The following is a 23428-nucleotide window of genomic DNA, read 5'->3' on the forward strand; positions in this document are numbered from 1 at the left end:
AAATAAAGCTAAAAAGAAAAAAAAGTGTCTCTGGATACAGTCTGTCATTGGCTGCCTGTGGATCGTTTTGTAAGGTTTTTGCCATAAGTGTTTTTAAGATGCCGTATCGAGTTAATAGCACTTTAACTTTTAAAATAACATCTCATCCCATGTGGATTTTTCCTTTTCTCGCATTACGAACAGAGTCCAGATCTCATAAATAAACACACCAAACAAGACATTTCCCATAGAATTCTTTATTCTGCTGCTGAACATCTTTTCACATTTGACTATACATACAAATCAACTCTAGTAAATAAACTCTGAAACGACAGTGAAAGCAGTCGCTTCTACTTTAATACTAAAATCATAATTTTTCATCAGAACAGAGAGGAGAGTATTCACACATGTACAGGATTCAGTTCATATACAGAGTTAAAGTGGTTTGGTTTACATGGATCAGTCGGAAATAAAAGTCAAAATGAAAGCCATGTCAGTTTATAAACCATCGTCCCGGGAATTTCACTAGTTAAATAATCATTCAAACAGGGTAATTTGGATAAAAAGAACTGTTTAAATAAATATTTGATGTTGATTTTTTATTTTTTTTTCTGAAATTCAAACAGTCATCCATATGAGCCTTGATTACTACCCATAATGCAATGCACCGAAGCACAGCTGTACACTATAAGCGGGGCTTTTGTGCTCCAGTGGTTTAGACAAGTATCACTTCAAATAATTGATAAAACATGAAATAAACTACAGTCTGAACAGCCAAAGAGCTTCCAGAAATGTGTTAAAAAGCAACCGCCCTATAGAACTAGAGCGCTCGATACTCCGCTGTCGGTCTGACGCGTGTACCTGTAATAAATACTGCACTCTCCCAATTTTAGTCCCAAAATAAACTCACATTAGCGCTTCAGGGATTCAAGGCCAGTGCCACGTCTGTTGTGCATCAAAAATGACACAATTTCAGAGAAATAATTCAGTAATGTGAATCTGTGCTCAAGAACCAGAGCGTGAAATTAAACGCACCAGAGGCGATGTGCAAGAACTTCAGGCTCTACTTCTAAATCATTGGAACTTTTAGTAATTTTTTTTTTCAGAATTTTAGAAATGTCATGGCCATATTTCACCACAAAATCAAGATATATAAATTAAAAAAAGAAAAGAAAAAAGATATTTTTTATTATATATAAAATAAAAAATATTTATTATTAGTATTATATATCAAAGTCACAATGAAAAATATCTAAATGGTCCCTAATTTCAATGCAAAATACATTTTCTTAATTTTTGATTTTGATTTTGGGATGAAAACAGGCATTTCTTGACAGTTTGAATGAATATTTTGGTCAGTCGTGCAACAAGCGATCAGGTTCTGGACTGACGCTCCTGCTGTTTTAGAGTGCTACACTTTAACAACCCAGTTGTTTTGGATGACAGTGAGGAAAAAAGGCACGAGGAGGAGACCCGTCATAGGGTTGCAAACATAAAAACACACATTCACAGAGCTCTCGTGAATCAGTACGATCGTTCTGGTCTTTCACCTGGAGTCGTAGAGGAAAGCTCTCCGTACTTCAGAAGTCTTGATGGATTAATCACATGTAGAAACATCAAAGTCACGTATCTTACACGCTTGCATAAAGCCCTCTTCGTCTCACGGGGAATATAAAAATGAATACCAAGTGACAGGTGAGTGCAGAAACCCCCATTTTCCCATAATGCACTGGTGTGCCGGATCATCGAGTCATGGTCTGTCCTCTCAGTTAAATTAGTGTGTGTGTGTGTGTGTGTGTGTGTGTTAGCATCTCACTCCTGTCCGAAACCTTCCGTCTCCTCAATGGCAAACATCAGCTTCTCCTTCAGCTGCTCGTAGCTCCGGTATGGCGGAAGATCCAGACGATTGAAACTGGAGCAGAAAGAAAAGCAGAAACATTTACAGGTCTGATATCAACACTGACTACTGTATATGCTGCACTACAATCTGAATAGTTATTGGTGGTATTTAAGATGATTATTATATGCACTATACAGGTATGAATACATAATGCAAATGTGTAAATAATTACATAAGTATATGAAACAGTGTCAACAATGAGGAATGAGTTATCAATTTATTAATTTCAAAATAAAGTAGTCAATAAACACACTTTAAGATTTACAACTAATTACATTCAATAATTATTTAACAATTTATATAATAATTATTGAATAAACAATTAGACAAAATTATTAAATTATTAAAACTAAATGTAAATAGTAAAACTTTACAATAAGGTTTTCATTTAACTATATTAGTTAATGTGAACTAACGATGAAAAACACTTCAAAAGTCTATTTTAATACCTTATTAAAATCAAAAGCTGTATCTGTTATTTTATTGTAATATAATTTATAATAATTTATATTATTTAATAGACCAGTATTTTTATTAATTAACGGAAACCAAGTTAATATTAGTTTATTAATATTAGTGGAATCTTATTGTTAAGTGTTACCATATAAACAATAAAGCACTAATAAATAAAAAATATATAAATATACATAATTATAAAAATATATAAATATTTTCAAAATATCTTTAAAATTATAATAATGACATCAACCACAATAATGGTTAAACAACAAAACTATTCAATAACAGATTACATCATAAGAAACGTGAACAGCTCTTTTCAGATGAAGTGAGGTTATGTACCATGTGTGGCTGCGGGGAAGCCAGTTCTCTTTCCCGACCTTCTCGATGCAGAACTTCTGTGCTCCGTTACTCCCTGTGACCAAACAAACAAAACTCAAACAAATCTCTACACTAAAATTTATCTTTATGCAGCTCTTTTTTTTTTTTTTTTAAGACCAAGAGCAGTTTTTTGTGACCTATTGCAAAATGTCCCAAAAACATAGAACTGATGCTATTTACATTCCTAATAAATGTTTATCATAACTATTCATCAAAATATGAAACATTTGTTATCTGCTGACATAACCAAGGCTATGTTGGCAGGACAAAATAATATTAAACAGCCTATCATCCATGATTCAATCAAATCTTGATTGGATAAAGTCCAATCCTACATTATTTTACATTATTTTAATTTAAGGAAAGACACTACAGGCAAAACCACTGTTACCACTGTCTTAATGCACTGGTCAGTTGTGAGATGTTTGCTTGTGTTTTATTTTAGACGTGGAAATAAATACACACCTAAGTGTTTATTTTATTTCACTTTATGTATTTGCCTCTGTAGATTTCAGTTACAATACTTATATTTAAAAGTTTTTTAAATATAGCACTTACATACACCAAATTTTAGAGTTTTATTCCTATCAATATTCTGAAGGTTTTTACTGTGGGGTTTGTTCATATATCATTCACCTGGTTTTATACAACATATTATTCATAAATATATGGTGAAAACTTATTTTTTCTGGCTGTTGACAGTATTTTCTGATTTATAGAGTGATAAAAAAAGATATTGAAAATCCCCTCAGTAAAAACCTTTAACTCTAATATGTCAACAAAATCAAACAAGAATTTTGAACCTGGCTTTATCCAATGTTCAGATTTATTTTCTGAAAATGTATGCGAATTAGTGCATATTTTTATCATTTGCATATTTAAACATAACATTTCAGAAAACTTGTAAAACAAAACAACTGTCTTCATGTACTGTGATTAAGTAATGATTGGTGAAAGTAGGGTTATATCTATAAATTTATTTATTTTTTTACCCTATTCACCTGTAGTGTCTTGCCGTAACTCACATTATAGAAGTTAATGCATAGAGCATGCTATTTCATGTTGTTATGTAAATAAAAACAGATGTGCATCCAAAACAACTCACCCATCAGGTCTGCAAAGCCTCCCACAGGCAGACGACAGGTACCGGTGACAAACTGCAACAGTCTCATGCGCTTCTCATTGTCCATCTCTTTAATAAACTGGAGAGAAAGATAGATTGTATTAAAACTCGGAGCAAACTAAATGATTCCTAATTTAAAATACTTCACTGTTTTAAGGAGATAATTGTGTCAGTACCTGCCAGAACCACAAAATTTGTTTACTGGAGGAGGTGTAATGTCTGTAGATGGTGTTTCTCTGCCAGTCATTCAGATCTATTTCTTGCATACCACACAACATCACCTACAATACAAAAAAAAAAAAAAAAAGTTAAATACTGAATACTTGCAAAAGAAAATTATTTGCACACTTACTGTAAATATATCTTAATGTCACTGCATTTTGTTATCCAATTTTATGACTTAACGATATGCTTAAAGAGGACCTCTTATGCTTTTTTCTCTGTTCATCTTTCTTTAGTGTGTAATGTTGCTGTTTGAGCCTGAAAAAGATCTGCTCCAGCGGGAGTTATTCTCTATATCAGCATCACTGTTTCTGAACTCCCTGAAACGCCTCCATTGTAGTCTTGAGTTTTCTTCCGGGAACGGACACGTCACAATATTCCTCATTTAAATAATTCATACACAGAATAAAGGGGCGGGGCCTGGTTGAGTTAATTAGTAGTGTGTTGAAACTGTCAGTTATGGTAAGGGGCGGGACATTTCCCAAACACACTCGAAGCGCTTGACCAATCACAACACACTGATCCAGCTGACCAATCAGAGCACATTGTGCTTTTCAGAAGGAGGGAATTCATAGAGACAGGAACTAAACAGAGCGTTACTGACAGATTGGGAAGAGAGGAGCTGCAACAATGGAGAATATGGAGAAAATAATGTGTTTTTTGAACATTCAAGCATGAAAACCTGTTCTAGTAGAGACCAAAAGAGGGCGTAATAGGTCCCCTTTAAATTTTATTGTTAAGGCAGCAGGGATTTATGGGATTTTAAATCAGCGTCTCTTACCTCCAGCTCTTTGGCATCGAAATACTGCAGGTACTGCTGTGGAAGAACCTCATTAAATCCTTCAAAGAATGCTTGAGTTTGTTCCTCGACACCACGAGACAGCCGCCACTCCGCCACCAGCCTGAACACATACAACAGGACATTTACTACCAACAAACACTGAACAACTTTATATATACACGTTTTGGAACAGATCTAGTGTGACGGCACTGAAATGAGGGAAATGGAAAATCAGGCTGAGCTCCTTTATAATATGAGCACTAATTGGATTTTTACAAGTATAACAAATAAAACCCTTTAAAATAATAACAACATCATCAGCTGTACTAAAGCATCTAGAGGGCTTTATGTGTGTCAGTGTGGGGCTTGGCTTTAATTAGCATCAAGAGCATTTAATTGTGAAACTGAGAGACGGGCAGAGCGGCACCTGATGTACTCCTCCTTGTTCTCCTCTGTGACCTGGATGTTCCCGCCGTCCGGCTTCAGCTCGTGAGTTGACACCTCACCCAGGATCTCCTTATCCACTGAGAAAAACATCTCCAGACCACACTCCTCGATATTATTATCCCTGACACAACACACATATACACTTTGAGAGGCGTTCGTGACTCTAACAAAAGGACTAACAAAAGTACCCATATATAATGATTTGGGGCGATCATTTGAATGGGTGTATGAATGGATGGTATTTATTGATTGACTGTAAATAATCTAAAAATTATATTTATATGAATATGTATATTGAATGTGTATATATTTATAAAAAAAAAAAGTACCTTGGAGTACTATGTAAATATCAATCGTGCTTGAATATGGTAATCAATCACAACTATGGTAGCCTATGTACTGAAGTTCCATAGTACCACATTCAGACTTTAATTCATTATACTTATTCTTAATGAATATTCATGAGTACAGTAAAGCAGGTAAACTGACTTAATCCAGATGAGGGAGTTGTAGAACTCCGGGTCAATGGACTCCAGGTCTTTTAGAGCCCAGGGTTTGTTTAGGATGCGCTTGTAGAACGGCAACGAGAAGCCTGTGTCAATGAATTTTCCATGAAACAAGGCCTACAGGAATCAGGAAAAAAAAAAATTAAATTGGCACCACATAGTTTCATTCCAGTTATGAAATCCAGTTATCAAACAAAAAATAATCTCCTCACTTGGAATACAATCTGACAATGACAAAATATGGTGAAACAACATTACCATGGCGATGAAGCGTCCAATGAACTTGAAGTATTTGAGGTGGTCGGGGTTGATGTAGGAGGCGGGGTTTATCTGAAGGCAGTAGTTGTCTTTGCCAGCGTACTCAAACAGGCAGTACATAGGGTTCAACACCTCATGGGATAACAGGAAGAACCATTCCCTGCACGAAACAGACAACAAGCATTATTTTTAAAGCATTACACGAGGTCTACACACAAGTGATGCTATATAAAACTGCAGCTGTCACACCTGTCATAAAGAAACTCTCAACCCTTCTGACATGGCCAATTACAGACCAATCTCGAAATCTTCCGTTTCTTTCGAAGCCGCATGAAAAAGTTGTCGCTGCTCTTTCCTCTGCTTTTGACACAATTTCACAACCCTCTGCTCTTGGTATTTCTGGAACTGGTTCACTTCCTACCTGTCTGACCATCAGCATTACATCTCTAACTGGCAGGCTAAGTCCACTACTGCCCCTGTCTCACATGGTGTTCCCCAGAGTTCTGTTCTCGGGCCTTTACAGTTCATCATCTTCATGCTTCTCCATTAGGTAATATTATCCATCATCATGGCTTCAACTTCCATTGCTATGCAGATGACACCCAACTCTGTATCCGTTCTCAACACAATGCTCCTTTCCACACCAACTCCATATCAGCTTGTATTAATGATATAAATGCTTGGATAATAATAATCAGAAATGTTTATTGAGCAGCAAATCAGCATGATTAGAATGATTTCTGAAGGATCATGTGATACCAAAGACTGGAGTAATGATGCTGAAAATTCAGCTTTGATCACAGGAATAAACGTATTCAATTATATATATATAATTATAATTATAAACACTGTAGATCGTCTTAAGCCAAAATATTTGTCAAAAATATCCAAAATATTTGTCAGCAGGCACATAATGATTTGATTAGGTATTTCTTCTCCAGAAAGAGTGAAATATGAAACCTGCCTTGCCACGCCTCCATAGTCAAGCCCCTCCTCCCCGGGGAAGATGATCCACAGCCTGCGGCGGAGATCTTGAGCGCTGAAACTCATGATCTGCAGACAGACACCAGAACAACGTCATTTCACATCTCAGAGACTCGAGCCGCAAACTGTGCAGACGCCTGAAGCGTTTAAAGAAATGTACATGCTCCACAGTCACAGGTTAAACCTGCTCCTGGATTACAGCTCCACTGAGAACCTTTTAACACTGGGATATGTCAGTGATCTGGTTTTACAAAGCAGCATGGCTTTACCATAACCATGGTTTATTTTGAACTCGGACTGCAGTACCTGCTGGAACGAGTCTTCAAACAGCGTTTTGCGGCTGACGGTGATCTTTATGTGCTGTGGCATCGCTAATTGCTATAATGAAAATGTAAAAACAAAACAAAATTTTATTATCATAATTTTTTTTCCAAACATCTTCAGATGTTTGTTCATTATTTTTTTGTATTTATCCATTAATAATAACACTGGATGAAATATGCAGAACTGAAGGAAACCCTCACCTGACACCAGAATTTGAAGTACTGAACTTTGGCTTTGAAGTCTCGTACGTATGTGATTTGAGGGCCGTTCTCACTGAGGGGAAAGAAAGAGTGAAATAGTTCATTATATAAAGAGAATCAAAGATAAAAGTCTGTTAAAAACGGCTTTATATTTTGTTCAGGACTAGTCCTAGCTTGATCTGTACAGTCACCAAACCACTAAATCTACAGCACCGTGGCAAAAAAGATTTTTTTTTAGGCTGGTTGTGATTCTTCATTGTAAATTTAATGTGATATGACACAAAGACTCAGTGAAAGATGAAAAAACGTTTCATGTTTCTATTCTGTAGTCCTCACTGGTTTGCACACAAAAATAATCATGCAATGAAGTCATCCATTTGAATTGGATTTCAGAAATGAATTAAACTGTAAATCACAAAAAAAAATTGTAAACAAGTAATCAGAAACAAATTACTTGCTGAATTTGTCTAAATGTATTGAATCTTAAATTTTCAATACATTTTTTGTAATGTGAAAAATTACACATTCACAGAAGTGTTTTGTTGTCTCTATCATGTCTTCATTTAACATCAAAATATGAAAATGACTTTAGTAAAATTGCTTTGCCTGCTAAACCTGCCTGGTTACTTCACAAACATCCAGGAACTGAACCCAGAACAGCTGAATCACTCATTCTCATGGTGAAAAAAATCCCAATAAAAGTCTTATCTAGATTCCGTGAGCCTTTATTCTGACGCTCATGACGGGTAACGACAAGCACAGATGTTTGTTTTCCTGAGAATATTGTGTCATCAGAAGCACGTCTCACATTCCTCTGACGTAGAGGATCGCTTTGTACCTTAAAAACACCTTATGTTAATCGATGCACACATTCTCCAGCTCGACAGCGAGAGGTGCGTTTGTGTTCTCTGAGCTGACTCATCACGGAAGATAACAATCGAATGCAGTTTCACACACAAACCTGTTTTTCCTGTTATGATGATGCACAAAGAGATCATCATCTCTAAGCTAAATCAAATGAACAGGCACTATGAATCTCTCAGGCCAGCCTCAAGGTCATAAATTACATGTAGGATTTATACCAGGGCTGTCAATAGATAAAAAATTTTTATCGCATACTGATCGTGAAATTAAGCATACATCATTTATCTTGTTTAATACGTTTATTTTGTCATCATTTGCAATATACAGCAAAGTAAACTATCAGATTGAAGGGTGATTCTAACAAAACTGTATTTTCTGCAAACTTTTTTTTAAGGTAAATATAGGTGTCTTTCCAAAAAAGGACACTTGGAGACTCCAAAAGTACACCTAATAACCAAATGATACAAGAAGTCCATATAATTCATACTCATATGTGTACAGGGCAACAGCAAAGAGCTTGTTTAGGGCGTGTTTACATTTTAGACGTGTCAAATTGCGATACTAAACAGGACCTCATGGAGATGCCAAAAAAACAAGCAACTGTCTTGACCTGACTGCATATACTACAGTACACGGATCCATTCAGAATTACTAAACACAGCATCATACACATGACAAATCAGAACATGATCCTGAATGTGTGTGGAAACTATGTGAATGTTGCACAGACACATTTCAGTACATTCACGTCGTTTCCACACACATTCAGGATCATGTTTTGATTTGGCATGTGTATGATGCTGTGTTTAGTCGAGAGCACATATACACAGTTTGTTTGCACATCAATATAACTTGTGCTTACTGTATGACTCTTTTACGTCACCGCAATCATCTTTACCTTGATTGCAATCCTCATCCATCAAAACTTTACTAGCAAGACGCTGGTTTGCTTTATACAGCCTAGTTTGCGTATCACCTCTTTCCCGCAGTTTAGCGGCTTAATCGCAAACTGATCGCAAACAGAGAAGCGAAATCGGCTTAAGGGGTTCGATTTCTGTGCACACGAGTCGTGTGTGTGTCACATGACATGACATTCACAGACAGCACGTTATCGTTTGTCTTGTGGCGCTTGAATGGTTTAAAAGTATTCACGTGAATAAGAGCGTGATCATATAATGTAATGCTAGCCAAATTATGATGGAAAAATGGATGCTTGCATTAAATGCGTTAAATATTTTTTTAACGTGTTAAACTGAAAAAAATAATTGCATGCATTAACGTGCTAATTTTGACAGCACTTGCCATTATAGATGCTCAGTGTGATAAACTGACGACTTCTAAGATCCTCTAACTGTGTGACATAAATTTCATAAATTTCTCTGCAGGTTTATCAAGCACTAAGTGTTTGATGGAGATTTGCACTTACAGGGAGGACTTTCCAGTCCGTGGGTCGATGTAAGTGGTGGTTCTCCGGTTATGATCTACGAAGTAAGGGATGCCATCGACTGTAAACCTCATCTCCCAACCTTCAGGCAGCGCCTTCTCATTTAGCAAACTGCACAACACAAAAACAGAGCCATGATAACACTTTAATAAGCAACAGTTTATGATTCTTCAGACCTTCAGACCTTTAATGAGTCAATGTATTATTTTGGACATATTCACACCGCTGGCGGAAATTACAGGACAATGTCCACATTTTGTGGAAGATTAACTCACAGACCAACAAGAAAACTTCTGAGTCAAGTTTCTGAAGCTTAGCATTAAAGCAGGTGATTATACGAGTTGTCGGATGAGTTATTTTACATTGAAGGTCATAAATGTCCTTTATAGTGCTTTATTGTGTCTCTCTGTGGCATTTTGGAGGGTTTTAAACACCATTGTAATTATGAATAACACACAGTCTCTTGTGGATTATTGCTTTAGATAAGGCTAACTATTCATTAGTGAGTATTAACCGTTCAGAGGAAAAAGATAAAGAGGATCTGACCCTTGAGTGCGCGGATCCTCCCACTGCGTCGTTCTGGTCGGGTGATGAACAAAGTAAACTCTGCCATTAGAGTCGGTTCTCTTCTCTGAGAGAGAGAGACAGAAGGAGATACCAGGAGGACAGTAAGAAATAATGGAGCCAAGAAAGATGTGATTAAACCTTTGCAAACTTTGCCTCAAACAAATCATTCAAAGCTATTTTCAGCTTCTGAGCTATTTTCACCAGCTGGTTTGCAGCATGGAGCAAGCGGTTCTCATTTGTTAAATTGGGACACTGAAGGATGTAGTGGCTAATTTTAGTGCTGCTTTGCAGGTGCAGATGATACCAGAACAATAAAGAGGGGCTGCTAGTCCAGCATTTTACAGAGGTTTTCACAGCGGTTTCTCCTGGTGATGAAAGGAAAGTTTGTCGCTCTCTCACCCCATCCGTGTGGCAGAGGTCCCAGCGGGTCAAACTCCTTATTCTGGGTGGCTGAAGCCTGATCCTGCAGCTACAGAACAACACAAAGGAAAACATTATTGCTAACTGCATAATACATACACTATATGGACAAAACTATTGGGACATCTGACCATTACACCAACAGGGACTGACCTCACATAGACAGGGTTTCGTGATTATGATTTCACTTTTTTAATTTTAGTTAGTGTGTAATGTTTCTGTTTGATCATAAACAACATCTGCAAAGATACGACGCTCAAAGTTCAATGCAAAGAGAGATATTTTCTTTTACAGAAATCACTTTAAGGACTACAACAAACGGCTGGTAGGGACTACAACGAGCTTCTTCCTGGGTTGGTGACATCACAAACCCCAAAATTTACATAAATCCCGCCCCCAAGAACACACAACAAAGGGGGCGGGGCCATGTTGGGCTGCTTTAGAGAAGAGGAAGAGTTGTTGTAGTAGAGTGTTGTTGTCATGCCGTCATTTACGCCGGACTGCTTCACAAACGAGGGTCAATTCAACACTGGATTTGCACAAAAGATGAACATGACGGCACATGCTAGTGGATGAGTTGAATCAACTCCACAGCAACTACATCAATTTATCCACTAACCATTCAGAAACGTCCAGTTTCATTCTAAAAGTTGTAACTTCTTCCTGAGTCTCTCCATCAGTGTCGACTCCGGTTTGAACAATGTAAGGCTGAACACCGTTACTGACAATCCTCATTTTGGCTGCGTGAGATTCTCCAGCTTTGTTTTTGTTGAGCTGTTAAAGCTCCGCCCTCTTCTGGAAAGGGGGCGGGGAGCAGCAGCTCATTTGCATTTAAAGGGACACACACAAAAACGGTGTTTTTGCTCACACCCAAATAGGGGCAAATTTGACAAGCTATAATAAAGGATCAGTGGGGGACTTGAGAGACTGATATTACACCAGAGACTGATATTACATCTTGTAAAAGGGGCATTATAGGTCCCCTTTAATATGGAGTTGGTTCCCCTTTTGCAGCTATAACAGCTTCCACTCTTCTGGGAAAGCTTTCCGCAAGATTTTAGTGCGTTTCTGTAGGAATTTTTGCTAATCCCATAGAGCATTTGTAAGATCAAGCACTAATGTTGGATGAAAAACCAGACTAAAAATCCACATTCCAGTTTATTCCAAAGGTGTCGGATGGGGTTTGGATATTCCAAAGGCTTTGTGCTGGCCAGTCAAGTTCTTCCACACAAAACTCATCCAACCATGTCTTTATGAACCTTGCTTTGTGTACTGAGACACAGTCACACTGGGGAAAAAAAGGGTCTTCCCCAAACTGATCCCACAAAGTTGGAAGCATTGTCTAAAATGTCTCCTCACTGGAAGTAAGAGGTCTAGCCCAACTCCTAAAAAACACCACAAAAGACTATCTACTCTCTGCCTAGTAACCTAATGCGTAAACATTATGGGAAGAGCTCTAGCCAGACTAGACACTTTGTTGGCTGAAGACGCAAGTTTAGTTTTAAGACACAATGTTCTCTCACCAGTCCTGATTAAACACACACAGCGTTTGGCTGGTCTTTCGGCTCATCAGAGCAGAAACGCAAGCTGATGCTCTTTGTATGTTTTTCCGTCATCTCCGGTCACGTTCATATGTAAATTGCGCAAGCTTATTTCATCCATTAGATCAAAAGATCTGAAAAAAAACAAAACATATATATTCCCACCCCTCAAAGAAATCCGGACAGAAATGGTCGAAAGTGGACAAAAGAGACGGATTAAAACACCAGTTTTAAACGGGAATGATCCGATCAACCAAAACGCATCTTAATACCAGGTCTTCTTTATATTTCAGATCTATCAGTGTGTTTAAGTCTCTCACCCCGATGATGAACCGTTGGTTGAACTGCTGCATGGCTCCCTGCAGCTGACTGCGCTGGTGCTGCCACTGCTCGTAGTTGCGCACCGTCTCCATCGTGGGCCGCTGCCATGTTGTGGTTCTGGTAATGTGGTCCACAAAATACACCCGTCCCATCTGATCCACACGCCGCTCCCAGCTACAAGAGAGAAGCTCTTTTGAGGCCCAAAATATTTAAGCATTAACATTTTAAACAACATTAAATATAATATAGTCACTGCTCGTGTAGCCAAGAGCATGTTTTATGTGAACGCACCCTAAGAAATGTGGGTCAGGTGAAACCAGCCTAATTATAAGTTGATTAGTCAACTTGTTTTTCAGGCATATTTTCAGGCAAATATGCAGTTTTACAAATCCCTTAATCGCTGTGGAAAAAAAGGTGATCCTAAAAATATAGGCTGAATTTTCTTAAAATATTTTATTTGTCCAAACATAAAGCCTTTATTAACAGTCTAGGTCCTGAACTATTAAGCAACTCGATCTGAAATAGACAAGCTCTGACTACCGTTTAAATATGCTAAAGGCATGCGTCAAGTATGCATGGTGCATTCTTTTAAGGGCGTGTCCCATTACTCAGTTTCCTACCCTGTTGGCAGAGGCTCCGGTCTTTCCCAAGTCGTCCTCTTTTCAACATGGTCAACAAAATACAGACGGCCGTTCTGATCGACACGCTGCTCCCAACTGCAAGCACACACACACACACACACACACACACACAGTACAGTATATATATATATATATATATATATATATATATATATATATATATATATATATATATATATATATATATATATATATATATAAAAAGATTTCTCAGTATTTTTGTTGTGTTTTCCAGTACAAATATCTAATCATTCTTAAATTAAGATACATTTACTTGAGAAGCATATGTCTTGTTTCCTGAAATACTGATAAAAATTAAGTGACTTTATGCTTAAAACAAGGAAAAATATCCACCAATGGGGTAAGAAAAATAAACTTAATATAAAAGGGAAAACATGTATTTTGGGAAGTGACGTAAGGAGGAACCGGCACTTCTGTTTATTAACCAAACGTGCAGTTACGGCTCGTGCAGATTCTCTCAAACGGTTTCTGGTTCATATGAATGTCATACCCAGGCGGCAGAGGTCCGGTGTTGACCATGCTGGGAATCCTGCTGGGGGCGGGGACTACACTGAGAGCCGTCCTACCAGGCTGCTCCACTGTGGGGGCGGGGCTAGAATCTGAGGCTCCTCCCCCAGAGGGATTACGAACTGGAGTGTCTGAACGAGACGAATCGCTGCCGTCAGGAAAAGATCCAGTAGAGGAAGCTGCAAAGAGGAGGGGGAGGGGGGATTTCACCACCATTTTCATAATGCAATCTTCCAAAAACAATGAGGGAATAAAAAAAACAAACATTTCACAATAGTGGTCAGCTCAAATTTTTTCAATAACACAAACAGACAAAATATGAAGCAGCACAGCCGTTTTCAACATTGATAATAATCAGAATGTTTCTTGAGCAGCAAATCATCATATCAGAATGATTTCTGAAGGATCATGTGACACTGAAGACTGGAGTAATGATGCTGAAAATTCAGCTTTGATCACAGGAATAAATTACATTTTAACATATATTCACAGAGAAAACAACTATTTTAAATTGTAAAAATATTTTACAATTTTTACTGTATTTTTGATCAAGTGAATACAGCCTTGGTGAGCAGAAGAGACTTCTTTAAGAAACGGTAGTGCGTATACAATGTAAAATCAAAAAATCATAAAATTAAATGCACATTTATTTGACATAATATTTACTAAAAATTCACAAAATGCATTACTGATGGCAAAACTATTGGTAGATTTTGGAAATTACATACTTCTGTTAACAGGCCAATCAGTCTGGATGATATTTTGGACTTTTCTGACTTTGTTTTTGATTTTTTTAATATATTTTAACATGCAAAAGGAGAACATTAAACATCAAAACATCATAACAAAACGTGCAGGTCCTAAAATTAACACTAACCAAGAACTAAATGCCAGTAAAAATCAGTGTTGGTGAGTATACAAAACGGTGTCAATTGCCAGTTGGACTGTAATATTTTTATGAATTTTAGCAATGCAGTTTAAGACTTGCCAAATTAAATATTCAAGCGCAAGAAGACGTGAAAGGAAACTCAATTCATAACTTGCTGTGTGGGAAGGTTTCCATGCACAAACATCCGAAGAGCGAGCCCAGAAAGCCACATCCCAAGACGGCACGTGAATACTGAATTAAACTCTCTTTCACGTCTTCTTGCACTTGAAAAATGCCTGTATTGAAGAGTATCCTCATAAACACAGTCAGTTATGTCTTGAACATAAACAGTTGAGAAAGAAAGCGCATGTGTATCAGTATATTGGATCGGTGCAGCTCTTAAAGTGACAGCAGCCTAATAAACCTGCTGCTGTCCGTGTCAATCACTGAACAAAAGACAAAGAAAAAAATCACTTGATATTACATTTGATTACTTTATTAAAATTCTGTACCAGAAAATTGTGAATTTTCACTGTTATCTAAATTTTACGGTCTGTTTTTTCAAAAACGGTTTTATGGCCGGTGAAAAATATTTATGGCCGGTACATTTTCTTAAGTGACTGGCCATTGGTTGGTGTGGCAAAAAGCTAGTTTTAGGCCCTAAATGTGTATGAGCAGACGGTCTCACCTGGGGAAGACGTGGGTCTGCGTGGGGTTGGCGGGGGAGGTCGCGAGGGTCGTGGCGGTCTCTGGCTTCGTGACCCTCTGGCTGACCCTGAGGGAGAGTCCATTCCATTCACACGGCCGTTAGGAGCAGACGGCCGATCCATACCCTCTGAGACCGTTGGGGACGGATCCCTGCTACTGCAGAGAGAGAAAGACACCGGAGATCAGCAGGAGAAATCCGAAACCATGTATGATTACAGACATGTGATGCTCCTCAACCAATCACAGGTTCCATTCATGATTTTTGGTACAATCAAACTGCCATCAGCACACTAACAACAAGAAACAGTGTACAGACGACCAGTTCTTCATTTACACTTCTGTTAATTAATGACTGATATGAAATACCTTCTGCTGGAGTCTTCATTAAGCTCCAACTCGCCATTTAAAGAACCTGGAAAAAATAACAAGAGTCATTTGTGGTCTTTTCAGTGTAAAACCTTAAAATAGCATTGTTATACAAACGAATAGAGTGACTGACTCTGGCTGTTGGCCTCGGCCAACTGAAACGTTTCGGGATCCACCTGTAGACCGTCCAAACAGACGGACAGATCGCCGATGTTATCGGTCTGATCTCTGTCTGCGCACAGCTGCAGCGTCTGCACAACCTCACAGACTGAACGAAACAACAAAAATCAATATAAATCACATACTAATCTTGTCTGTCCAATAATATAATTCCTGTCCGAGCTGGTAAACATGAATATATGAAAAACAGTATTCTGACAACAAAAAAATGATGACTTTAGCTAAAAAATGGAGGGAGAATTCATGTAGGCTCAGTGATTTTCATTTCCTTTTAAAATAAGACAGAATAAGCCTCTAGTACTCGATCTCAGGCTGCTGATAGAGCACTGCACTCTTTAATGTGGTTAATGTGGCTCTGGGGTCAGAGCATAGAAACTCACTCTTCATGTCATGTGACTTGAGCGTCTCGCTGACATCGAGGGTGGCCATGCCCAACAGAACGTCCGACTTCAGCGTCTGGTGACTCCAAACACGGAAGATCAGTTTGCTGAATGGAGTGACAATCCTGATGGACAAAAACAACACAGACATTATAAACTTGGAAAGCAGATCTAGAGAGGAAGAAAACACACTCAACTTTAAAACAACAGTCACACAATTGCACTTGGCAAACACCACTAATAATGGAGTCTATAGTCTGTTCTGACGTCATTCTTAACAATCACTTCATGTAGGGAGGATAAAAGCATTACTAGAGAACTGAGTCACACGACAATGTGCCGGTGAAGCCTGTGTTTGCTACATAATAACACTCATTAGCACTGGTACTAAATCAAATCACACTCACACAGTGAGCGACTGCTTCCATTTGGGTGAGTGTGTGTTGGTGCATTTCTCCGTCTTTTTGGACTGGCCGTCCACGCACACCTCCACGTACGGACTCGGGCCGAACCAGTTCTTCTTGTTGTCCTTGAGTTTGGCAGAGATCACTGCAAACAGGAAGAACACATGGTCAAAACAACATGATTTTTGATGGATTTCTGCAAACGCAAGTGACCCTAAACATTAGAAAAGCAGCCGTTATTGAGGAGGAAGTACGAGGGAATAGATTAATATGTTGAAAACACATTGCATTTAAAAATATTGTGCATAACATATGCACAAATTTGCATATTATTACAAAAGTGAAGCAGACTCCACAGAAAATGTGGAAAAAATAATAAATCTTATTTTAATAAAACATTTTTATTTTATAATTAAACTATAAATTAATTCAAATGTTTTAAATAATATTTTTAATAAAACATGCATGTGAATAAACATGCTTGTAGTCCATATATATATATATATATATATATATATATATATATATATATATATATATATATATATATATATATATATATATATTATTTAAATATTAAAGTCTCATAAATTGCTAATAATACAAATTCCTCTAATAATTAATTCATTTTCAAGGCTAAATTTAAAATTACATGTCTCTGTACCTTATACAAATAAGGTAGAGAAAATATGCATAAATTTGCATATTATTACAAAAGTGATGTACTCCACAGAAACTGTGGAAAAAAATATTATAAAAATGTTCTATTTTATTAAAACTTTTTTTTTTTTTTATATTAAAACATTGTAATTTGTTACCATTAATTAACATTAATTTATTTTACAGGCTAAATGTAAAATTACGGGTCTCTGTACCTCTTAAAAATTATGTGCAAAAAATATGCATAAATTTGCATTTTGTTACAAAAGTGAAAATGTTACTTTTTGCTTTAATGTGATAAATTACTAAATAGCAGAACCTTTTATCAAATGGTTTTGTTTAGCCCTTTTAAAAAAAGCTTTCATTAAAATCTTTTTTATTATAATAAAACATTTTTAAATAATAAAAATCGCTCAAATTTATAATTTAAAAAAAACTCCTCTGATAATGACAAGTAATTTCACAGTGTAAAATTATTCAGAAGCATTGAATATATTATGATCACTATATGAGCAAAATTTCAAGACATTTTTGTGATAACTGAAATAAACATGTTTGAAATTAAGATGAAGTTTTTTTGTTTGGTCAAAGTTGGTCTGCCAATCATCATCCAAGTAATATTGTTCAGTAGTTTAGTGTTTTATGCAATTCAGCAAAGCCGCAGAAAAAGAATGTTAACTTATTTAAACTATTAAGAAGTTTATTAACTTTCTATATTATATAGAAAGTAGCATTTTTTTTGTATTGGCTACATTAACTTATTAATGACAGTCAAGCACAAACAACATGCACATTTCCTGAAGATAGTTTGATGAGTTTGGAGATCCCCAATGATTTAAAGCGAAACAACTTGGGCTTTTATTAGAGATAGTAGAGATAGCAGAGACAGAGAGGGGAAACTGTGATCTGTGCACCACTGTTAGAAGTGAAATATTAGCATATATTAAAGCAGTCATGAGGAAGAACGTCCCATCAGATAAATCACAGGTGGAAACATGCAAACATACCCGTGATCTGCAGCTGTGCTTTCATAGGGAAGCCATTAGCAGGACCTGCTTTAGCGACACTGCAGGCCATGACATACAGCTACGCTGAGACCTGCAAACACAGCAACACACACACAGATATTAATAATGAACAATGAGCTGATTCTGGATGAGGAACACACACATCTGTGCATCTTTCAAACGTGATTGGTTGGGTATAAAGTGTCAGACACAGCAATATACACTTCTGCAATTTATTGACAAGTGTCTTTCAAAGATCTGATGGCATGAATCTTGTAACCCACTTATTCTACAACAGATTTTGGTAAGCAATATGTAGAAATTAATAGCCCTAATAAAATGTAACTTCAAAGACACCTTAAAGGTGCAATATGTAAGATTTTCTGTCCGCTAGAGGTCGCTAGAAGCCTATTTAAAACAAAGAAGTAGCTTGATGACGCCAACTTTGAGCGCAGAATCTTGGGACATGTGGGCTTTACCTCAACAGAAGGTGCAAAAGAATAGGGATAGGACTCGGGAAGAAATCATGTTCATGGATGTGATTATTAACGTTACTGTAGTATGAAGCAGAGCAGGAGCGAGTGTTGTGGAGCTGAACGAGGAACTGGAGCGACTGCGCAACAGACGAGCAGTAGGACTTTTATTATGACACAGTCGCCAGCGCCGCTTCCGCTATTCCGGTCATGAGTATGAGGTAACGCAGCTCTGTTTATCATATTAGATACATTTGAGAGTGTTGAAAATGATGTTATAACGTTACTCTGTGCGTTCGCTCGGCGGCTGCTGTGAGACACTGTTACACACTGCAGTAAGATAGATCGATTTTACAATATCATATTAAATGCTGGATGGATTGTGTTGATAAATGGCATGGAAATAATTTTAAAACATACTGTATGATGGAGAAAATTCTGTATTACTGTTACTAAAAATTAAGCTGGATCAGATGATGCTATGTTAGCTACTTCACAAAATAGTGTTTTTCTCTGAGGCGTGGTAAAGTATGGTACTCGCAAACAATCAAGAAAATTAGATTTAAATAATAAGACTAAATATGTTGAGCTATATAACAATAATTAGTTTTCTGTCTATAAATATATCAAAACAGTTGTTCCCTTGTCTATTAAAACATGTAAATATTAAAGCCTCTTTGGTGTTTCCATGGTTTCTACAAAATAAACTGGAAACCGAGGGTAACGCGGGTATGACGCAACTGACAGGTGACTCCTCACACGTCCCGCAGCCTTGGTTAAAATTGCAATTTTCTCACGATTTATAAATAGTTGCAAACATTTGGGATATTGCAAGTACTCAAGTGAACAAAATATGTAACACTGGCCTAGTGGTTTTTGGATATTTAACTGAAAAAATCTTACATATTGCACCTTTAACATCTTTTTTTAACATTCATTTATGGAGGATAATGTTTTGTAAAGAAGTTCTGCTCACAAAAGCTGCATTTCATTGATCAAAAATACTGTAAAAATTGTAAAATATTTTTCCAATTTAAAATAACTGTTTTCTATGTGAATATATGTTAAAATGTAATGTATTCCTGTGATCAAATCTGAATTTTCAGCATCATTACTCCAGTCTTCAGTGTCACATGATCCTTCAGAAATCATTCTGATATGATGATTTGATACTCAAGAAACATTTCTGATTATTATCAATGTTGAAAACGGATGTGCTGATTCATATTCTTGTGGAAACATGTTTTCATGATTCTTTGGTGAATAAGAAGTTCAAAAGAGCAGCACTTATTTGACACAGAAATTATCAATGTATTTAATGTCAAAACTGAATGCATCCTTAATGAATAAAAGTATAATTAAAAAAAAAAAAAAAAAAACATTATTAAAGATCTGTCAGACTTTTGACTATACTTTTAAGTATACTTATAATAATAATAATAATAATAATAATAATAATAATATATATATATATATATATATATATATATATATATATATATATATATATATATATATATATATATATAATAAAAGGATTGATTATTTATTTTATTTAGAAGAACAATCATTATTGTCACGTTTAATCAAAGAAGTAAAACAGTAAATGTTTCTAAGTAAACTAGGTCAGATTGGTTGACTTTTACGAGACAGTAAAACAATTATGTAATTTTTTCAAGGAATATCCAGCATGACAGAGGAACTGAAACAAATCAAGCTCACCATATTCCAAAATGATGAAACTTAATCCACAAATCAGTGCAACAACATCTTTTTTGAAGTGGGGAAAAAAATAGATTATGCTTTCATATACTATCAATGAAAGAGTTGTTCGCTTTCTTTCTCTGTTTCTGTTGTAAATAGATCCCAGATTACAGGCGCTCGATAACTTCTCCTCCGGTTACGTCACGACGTCATCCACAATCAAACTGACGCTCACGTGTGTCTCGCACAAGAGTGAGATCTGAATAAACTTTCACTCGAGCTGATCTCTGGGTTAATTATTCATCGCTGATCGTGTGTCGCTCCTCAATAACAGTCGACGGGCCGAATCCAGAGGAAACACGGACATGTTTTTAAACCTCCAGGTTAGAGATTACGACAGACACGGTAATTCATGATCTAAATGTCAGTCAGACATCGAGAGAATCTCCACAGGAAACACAAAGCTCTAATTCTGTCTGATATTTCCTGTGAAAGGTGCTGTATGTCGCCTTCTCAACACCAACACTGTCTGTAATGTTCAGTCAAGGTTAATCATTTGTTGGTTTGACTTCCTGAGAAGTCAAAACAATCAAAATACCGATCTGTTAGTTTGCGCGACCCGACATGTCAACTTCTGACTCGACCGTTAACGTGAGTTTGGGGGCGGGGCTACCTGTCAGAAGGCGGGAGTGTTTGTGACGACAAAACACCCACAGAAGAACCCAAGTGATATCAGATTTGCCACCTAGCAACCACACAGAACACCCTAGCAACAGCATAGCAATGCACTTTTTAATCGGAAAAACAAACTGAATCTCATTTATCTCTCAAAACACAACAATACTGTTATAAAAAAGTGTGGAATATTTGATTGTGACTGCATTTTATAATCAAATCTCAGTCTGAAACTATTGATTATTTGGCAAATGATTAATCTGTCGATTGTTTCCTCGATTAATTGGGCGATAAAGCCACATTTTCCAATAACACTACGATAATCAGGTAACTATATTAGTTAACATTAGTAGGCCTAAACAGTACTTCTTCAGCATTTATCAATCTTAGTAAATGTTAATCTCAACACTCAAAAGTTGTATTTTTTTAACATTAGTTGATGCATTGTGAACATGAATGTGAAAATGTATATAAAACATTAACGAAAGTTATCAATTTTGTAAAAAAGTATATTGCTTATTGTTAGTTCTTGTAAGTTATTTGCATTAACTAATTATTATTTATTTATTTAAATAAAATAATTTAATACATTAAAAGAAATTGATTAAAATTGCATTAAAATAAATAACGCTAACCCTAAATATAAGTAGTGCAAATATGTAAAATAAATAAACTGATTAAAAAATGTCTAAAATCTAAATTAATAATAAATACATTTTATGAAAACAATTTCAGAAAAAAAGCTAACACACCAACAAGTAAAGTTGTAATGATAATGTAATAGAAACTACATGTTTTACACACTGATAATATTATTATTTTTTCACGGTATTATAGTCTTTATACATGAAAATATGTAGCTGCCTTTTGAATTTTAGGATGATCTTATTTTGGGTGTCCTTGTTTCATATAAAAGATTGAAAACTCCTTAATCAAGGAAGCAAAAGATGTATCTATTAACATTAGTTAATGCATTGTGAATATGAATGCGAAAATGTACATAAAACAACAAAAGTTAATACATTTTGTAAGAATATATTGCTTATTGTTAGTTCTTATCAGTTATTTAAATAAATAAATAATTAGTTAATGCATTATTTATTAAAATAACAAATATTAAAATAAATAACCCTAAACATAAGAAGTGCAAATATGTAAAAATTACTAAATAAACTGATTAAAAAATAATCTTATTTAAATAAATGAATAATCAATTAATACATTTTATAAAAAAAAAATTATAAAAATTAATAAAAAAGTAAAGTACTACAATGAATAAAAAAACAATGATAATGCAATAAAAACGACATGCTTTACACATTGATATTATAACATTTTTCACTGTATTATTCATATAAAATTTTGCTGCCTTTTGAATTTAAGCTTTTCATATAAAAGATTTAAAACTCCTTAATCTAGGAAGCACTTGTAATACCATGTAATTACCATGGTCATTTTAATAACATGGTGTATATCAAAGAATTACCATTCTGTTTTGCATGACAGTTGAGGTTAATCACAAATAACAAAACGGTAGTAACTAGGAAGTTTTTTTAGAAAAATAATACCGCGGTATTTTTAGCAAATGATAATGGTGGACAGGTGAGCAGCTTCAGGACAAACCTGTTTCGCTAGGAAATATTTAAATCATCAAATCAGCTGAAACCAAAACCAACAACAAACTCAAAGCTGTACATCTGACATGGGGGTATTAACATAACACATGTGTTCATACATGACCCGAACATGACCAGTGAACAACAAACCCACATATACATATTCAGGCACCTTGTTGATTCCCCCTGACTCTCATTGTCAGATCTGAGCTATTTATATAAGATTTAAATAGTCAAAGTGATTAGTTAACCTGTCAACACGACTCAGTGTCACTGTAACGCAACGCACATAGATACACGGTAAACTACAGCACAGCCTCGATCAGATGTCCGTCTCTTACCCGAATGTGTCTCTGGGTCAGATGAGAGACGTGAAGCCGAACCGATCCGTCCTGAAATAGTTTATTACAGAATCCGTACCAAGCGACTCCGGCTCAGATCAGGAATGAACTTCCGCCATCTTCACGGCAACACGTCATCAAAGACGCTGCACTGAA

At 36.1% G+C, this 23428-nt stretch overlaps 1 protein-coding gene across 2 annotated transcripts; it reads right to left on the reverse strand.

Moving 5' to 3' along the window:
• Positions 1–220: 220 nt before the first annotated feature.
• Positions 221–23419, reverse strand: itchb (itchy E3 ubiquitin protein ligase b). 2 transcript variants are annotated; one of them, XM_048177167.1, is made up of 24 exons: positions 23273–23419; positions 18464–18554; positions 16800–16941; positions 16393–16517; positions 15966–16100; positions 15833–15878; positions 15447–15622; positions 13874–14069; positions 13342–13437; positions 12721–12895; positions 10839–10908; positions 10419–10503; positions 9855–9983; positions 7565–7637; positions 7347–7418; positions 7021–7109; positions 6057–6216; positions 5782–5915; positions 5273–5413; positions 4846–4966; positions 4019–4123; positions 3825–3921; positions 2681–2753; positions 221–1891 (listed from the first exon to the last, which is right to left on the reverse strand). In XM_048177167.1, the coding sequence occupies exons 2-24, from the start codon at positions 18531–18533 to the stop codon at positions 1792–1794; spliced, it is 2610 nt and encodes an 869-aa protein (XP_048033124.1). In that variant the 5' UTR covers positions 18534–18554; positions 23273–23419; the 3' UTR covers positions 221–1791. The 2 variants fall into 2 exon arrangements, with proteins under 2 accessions (XP_048033124.1, XP_048033125.1); XM_048177168.1 differs by lacking the exon at positions 23273–23419 and adding an exon at positions 20659–21297.
• Positions 23420–23428: the final 9 nt, after the last annotated feature.

The sequence above is a fragment of the Megalobrama amblycephala genome, linkage group LG24, assembly GCF_018812025.1.
Source record: "Megalobrama amblycephala isolate DHTTF-2021 linkage group LG24, ASM1881202v1, whole genome shotgun sequence".
NCBI classification, from domain to species: Eukaryota; Metazoa; Chordata; class Actinopteri; order Cypriniformes; family Xenocyprididae; genus Megalobrama; species Megalobrama amblycephala.

Excerpts from the sequence above, each read along its gene's own strand:
- itchb (XM_048177167.1), bottom strand. The coding sequence starts at position 18,533 with ATGGCCTGCAGTGTCGCTAAAGCAGGTCCTGCTAATGGCTTCCCTATG. Across the intron at positions 14,070-15,446 it reads CAGACCCACGTCTTCCCCAG|CTTCCTCTACTGGATCTTTT; the intron begins GTGAGACCGTCT and ends TCCTCTTTGCAG. Across the intron at positions 7,110-7,346 it reads TTGAAGACTCGTTCCAGCAG|ATCATGAGTTTCAGCGCTCA; the intron begins GTACTGCAGTCC and ends GTCTGTCTGCAG.